We start from the raw sequence: 4585 nt of genomic DNA, 5'->3' as shown, positions 1-4585 counted from the left end.
ACTCGGCCCCCGGTCATTGTCATTGGCAGCTTCCTCCTCACGTGACGTCACCAGAGCTTGAAGTTTTTCCTTCACTTATGTTGAGCTATGGGAAAATCCCTGATTTTAGCCATTTTTCTAGCCGCATTATCTCAGGAACTATGGAACTCAAATCAAAACTTCTAATGTCATTTCAAAGCTAAATGGATTACCTTATGCATCCCGGGTCAGTTTTACTGAAGAAAAGTAGAGAAGTATGCAAAATATGCCACCGAAAGAAGTTCTACATCCCATTGACTAGCGTTGCTGTGTTGCTATCATTTAAATGAATGTCTTGCAATAACGTTTTTGGTAACCGGTGATAATAACTGTTGATTTCCATGAAAAGTCGCGGTATTCATGTGCATCGAATTAGCAAACACTTGTGGTTCCAGGGCATAAAAGTTATATTTTGGCTGATGGTCGCTGGTGTTTCGTCGGATCACTTCGGTTGTAGAAGTGCATAACAATGCTGTACATAGATTCGATGCTGCTGATTTGCGGTTGCATAGCTGATCATCAATTAATTCTATTTTGATTGTATTTCCGATGCATGACATGCGAAAACAATCCCTTAAACGAAGACATCTATGACATCTGGCTTCCTCTATTACAATTCAAAACTGACTGAATGGGTGGAAGCAGCATTAGGCAAGAACACAGCCTTACAGATGAACATCAGTGATACGATGGAGTACATCTGGCTAGACAAACACCGGTCCGACTACCTCCAGACAGGACGGATCCTGATCTGTAACATTGTGCCGATCAGATGCGCCCCGCCGCTGTCGCCGGCAACCCAGGCAGCGGCACAGCGGCATAGGTCGATTCAATTTCAGATAGCACGATATGTGAAAGTGCACACATGCACAAACGGGAGGTTCGATGAATGTCACAGCAGCATAGCACTCCATTCTGTCCGACGGTACGCTATGTAACAATACGAAAACATATTCAGCATACCAGGGTACTTAAGTTGATTTCCATCTGAACAGTCGACTGGAAAATTCGGTGAATTCAAAGCCTACCTCAGGGTAGCTTGTGCGCTACATTATTTGAGCACGATATGGATGTAGACTGCATTTACATATCATCAGCTATATTAACTGCAACGCGTTTCACAGTACTTGTACTGCATCATCAGGCAAATCACGAATGGCACACATTTAAGCATTTTCAAGACACTTCAGCGAACACGTGAAACATATATGAACTCCGCCTCGAGCTGATTAAACAGGTCTAAGCAGGGCTGGGAGGGGATCGTGAGTCCGCCGGCCGCGCTGCGCAGTCGAGTCCAGAGCGTCTGAACTGGCGCGTCCTCAGATGCCATCGCCAGCGCGCCGAAGCTGGGGCCGCATTTTCTGGCGATGTAGCCGGCCAGATGCGCCATTGCACCTTCGGTGGCCGGCACACCAATCTCAGCGTCCAACGCCGCTGAGGGCGCAGGCGGTATATGCACTGTCTCGGCCTTTCGCAGTAGCTGCGCCCTCTCCTGCTCCGCCTCCTCCTCTGCGTCCGGGGCTGGCTCGTCAGGAACGGGCTCCAGGCTCTCCGTCCCCTCAGGAACTTCTTGGGGCGGCTCAGGGCATACCGCCTCCAGCACACCATCTGCGCCTGGTCGGCTTGGTCCTCGTCTGCCTCCGGCTCTGCCCCCGGCTCTGCCCCCGCCTCCGCCTCCGCCGCTGGTACCGGGAGCGCCGCGGGTGAGCGACTCTTAATCTGCACGCCGTGGGCCCGTGACGCGCAAGCTGGATCAGAGTGAACAGGCGGAGGCGCCCCTTCACCTCTGTCGTCGTGGGGTTGGGGCTTCCGCCGCCAGAGCCGCGGATGTGGCTGAACGAGCCCTAAAGCCGGTTCTGGGTGACGTGGCGGAGTAGCAGTTAGCAGTCCGGGCCAAAACGCTGCTGCACGTCAGCGAGCAGACCCCGCTCCACCTTCACTGTCACTACTAGACCCTTCTGGAACGGGAGGAGGTGACCAGCTGAGCCGAAGCGCAGTCCCTCCACCTCTTCCACCAGCTTAGAGAGGGCGTCCTCCTGCCCGGGAGTGCCGGAGCAGCCTCTCCGCAGTGTTTTGGCGTCCCTCGGATGGCCGCTGTTGAGGACGTCCATGCCGCTGTCAATGGTGAAGAGGAAGGCTGTCTCTTTCTCCTTTCCGGGCATGCACCGAGTACGTCTGTGCGGCCAGACCGCACGAAGCAGACAGCAGCTCGTAGGCGGGTCGGACTTTCTGTCGTGCCATTCCGGAGACCTGACAACAAATAGGGAAAAAATGTGTCGGAGTTTCTCGATGTTGTGGCCTTTCACGTTACGCTCACGCTTAAATTATTGTCTTTAAAGGATACGATGCGAGGCAATTAGGACGGCATAACATAATGCGTTTTTATGCGGCGCAGCATGACATGGCACACTCCATACAGGTAGAGGTTCAGCCGCAGAGCGTGTAGTTACAAAAAGAAACAAACAAAGAAATCCCATCCTTTATCCAGCAAAAACACTTAATTTATACTTTTTCTTGCAGAACAATATTGTCAATGGCGTGGACAAAGGGCATAATAAAAGGGTAGTAAGTATCATGAGCCTGTTGACGCTGCAGCACCCCTATAAAACAAATAATCGAGAACAACAGGCATCATGATACCCATCTTTCTTTCAGAAACTGTGCAATCACTGAGCAACTCTAAATTTAATAAGTAAAATGGTATTTGCTTATGTGTAACTGACAACTGTACATATTTTTATTCAAGTTGCATTGAATCAATTCTTCCAAAAAATGGTTTATGGACAAGAAAGCAACATGCATATTGGTCACCACTCACTAGCACAATTTTAATGCAGGTAAAATGTTTTGCCTAATGGTCTAGTCTTCCTGTGTACAAAGCATGCAAGATTTATTAGTCTTCCAAACAATCACAGCATTATTAAGGCAAAGCTAAGTCTGGAAAGGTAAATGTACATACTTACACATTGATTCTGGGACCTGGTGTTTGAAAGCTGGCATCTTGGCATCCATCGCCAGTCCACCTCTGGTGAGGCGAGACGCTCACCACCACAGGACCTTGGAGCGCAGAGCTGCTCTGGCTGCGCCACGCCCAGACTGAAAAAAAATACACATGCCAAATATGTTCGGAGTAATGGCAGAATTGCGTCAAAAATTTCAGCACAAGTCGCAGCCTGGCGTAATTTCGCATGCGCCAAATTCAGCGCATGGTGGCCGCTGAATTTTTCGGTGCACGGCTGCAGCAGAATTTTACTGGGAATGGTGGTCACCAAATTTTTCAGCACGCTGGTAAATCTAGCAGCAGACTCATCCTGCGAGCGGGTCTGAAGAGGGTCTGAACTTCCGGCCAGGGGCTTGTTTTATTGGGGCTTACATTTGCGTCTCTATGTTGTACTCTTAAAGGCAGGGAACCCCAAACAGGTGAGTTGAAAAGGTGAGTTCTTTGATGTTTCACAGCACGACCCCAGCTTTCAGCGCAAATGATGCAGAAATTTCAGCTCAAAATTGCTTGCATTGAATTTCAGCGGGTGGTTAATTTACATATCATACCTACTGCACCAAAACTCCACCACAATTCAAAGAAATAACTAGCTTTTACCATTACCACAAATCAACATTAGCACAGAGACTGATATGTTTACATTACATTTTTCCCATTACCAACAAGGTCAAGTTTACGTGAAAGTAGTAAATTGTTTCACTCAATCTTTGATGACGTTAATTCTTTTTTAAAGATATCCACAGCATTGACAACAACATGGAATATTTGGAAATAAAAAATAATAAATATATAAAGGTTAAAAAGTTAAAAAAAAATCATCACAAAACTGTGATAAAATAATAAATACGTCATATATTGTAAAAAGAATCATCATGCTAAAAGCATGCGCCAGAGATGCCTTTGCTGCGCATTATCCGTCACAAATCCTGGGCTGCCAAATGACCATACCCTGTAAGTCAATATACCCTGGTCTAACTTACGTCGGTCAGTGACCTGGGCCCAATCTTACCAATGCCGTAAATAGGATTTGGCAGCACTGGCCGGAGTTTACGGCACTGATATCAAAAATATCCTTTTTATTTACATCCAGCTGATCTTGTCCAATGATTTTGATAGCGTGAATGATTATGAATGTTGCCTGAATGAATGAATAGGGGAGAGTGGGGTAATTTGGCCGCTTTTTTTAGAAAACGATGTAACTAAAAATCGACAACACATTTCTGCATTTTTTCAACGCTGACAGGTGTGGCATACATTTTACTTTCTTGGACAGTAAACTTGAAATGATAGAGTAACTACCTACTTATATGGACATTGTGATGTATTACAAAGGTCTGCAAAGCGGCCAAATTGCCCCACTAGCAGGGTTATTTGGCCGGGGGTGTGGGGCAATTTGGCCGGTGTTAGCTTGAGGCCATGATTTTTGTTATAGGCGAGTCAGCTTCACATTCAGCAATGACGCGTGTCCTACGACGCATTTGAAGCATTTTGGAGGTTGACCCAGCCGTCACAGGGGTCGAAAAAAAGTCAAAATAGCGACTCTAGATGCGATGACAGTTTTTTACG

General features: G+C 47.1%; 1 protein-coding gene across 3 annotated transcripts; it reads right to left on the bottom strand.

Moving 5' to 3' along the window:
* Positions 1-401: 401 nt before the first annotated feature.
* Positions 402-3647, bottom strand: LOC122375182. 3 transcript variants are annotated; one of them, XM_043354429.1, is made up of 4 exons: positions 3568-3647; positions 2982-3114; positions 1943-2268; positions 402-1825 (listed from the first exon to the last, which is right to left on the bottom strand). In XM_043354429.1, the coding sequence occupies exons 1-4, from the start codon at positions 3617-3619 to the stop codon at positions 1599-1601; spliced, it is 738 nt and encodes a 245-aa protein (XP_043210364.1). In that variant the 5' UTR covers positions 3620-3647; the 3' UTR covers positions 402-1598. The 3 variants fall into 3 exon arrangements, with proteins under 3 accessions (XP_043210364.1, XP_043210365.1, XP_043210363.1); XM_043354430.1 differs by having other exon boundaries at positions 3623-3639; XM_043354428.1 differs by lacking the exon at positions 3568-3647 and having other exon boundaries at positions 2982-3548.
* Between the last annotated feature and the right edge of the window lie 938 nt (positions 3648-4585).

Source organism: Amphibalanus amphitrite, unplaced genomic scaffold, assembly GCF_019059575.1.
Source record: "Amphibalanus amphitrite isolate SeventyFive unplaced genomic scaffold, NRLGWU_Aamphi_draft 001791F_arrow, whole genome shotgun sequence".
In the NCBI taxonomy this organism is placed as follows: Eukaryota; Metazoa; Arthropoda; class Thecostraca; order Balanomorpha; family Balanidae; genus Amphibalanus; species Amphibalanus amphitrite.
Note: the sequence above shows the minus strand (reverse complement) of the source record. Positions and strands in the feature narration are given on the sequence as shown.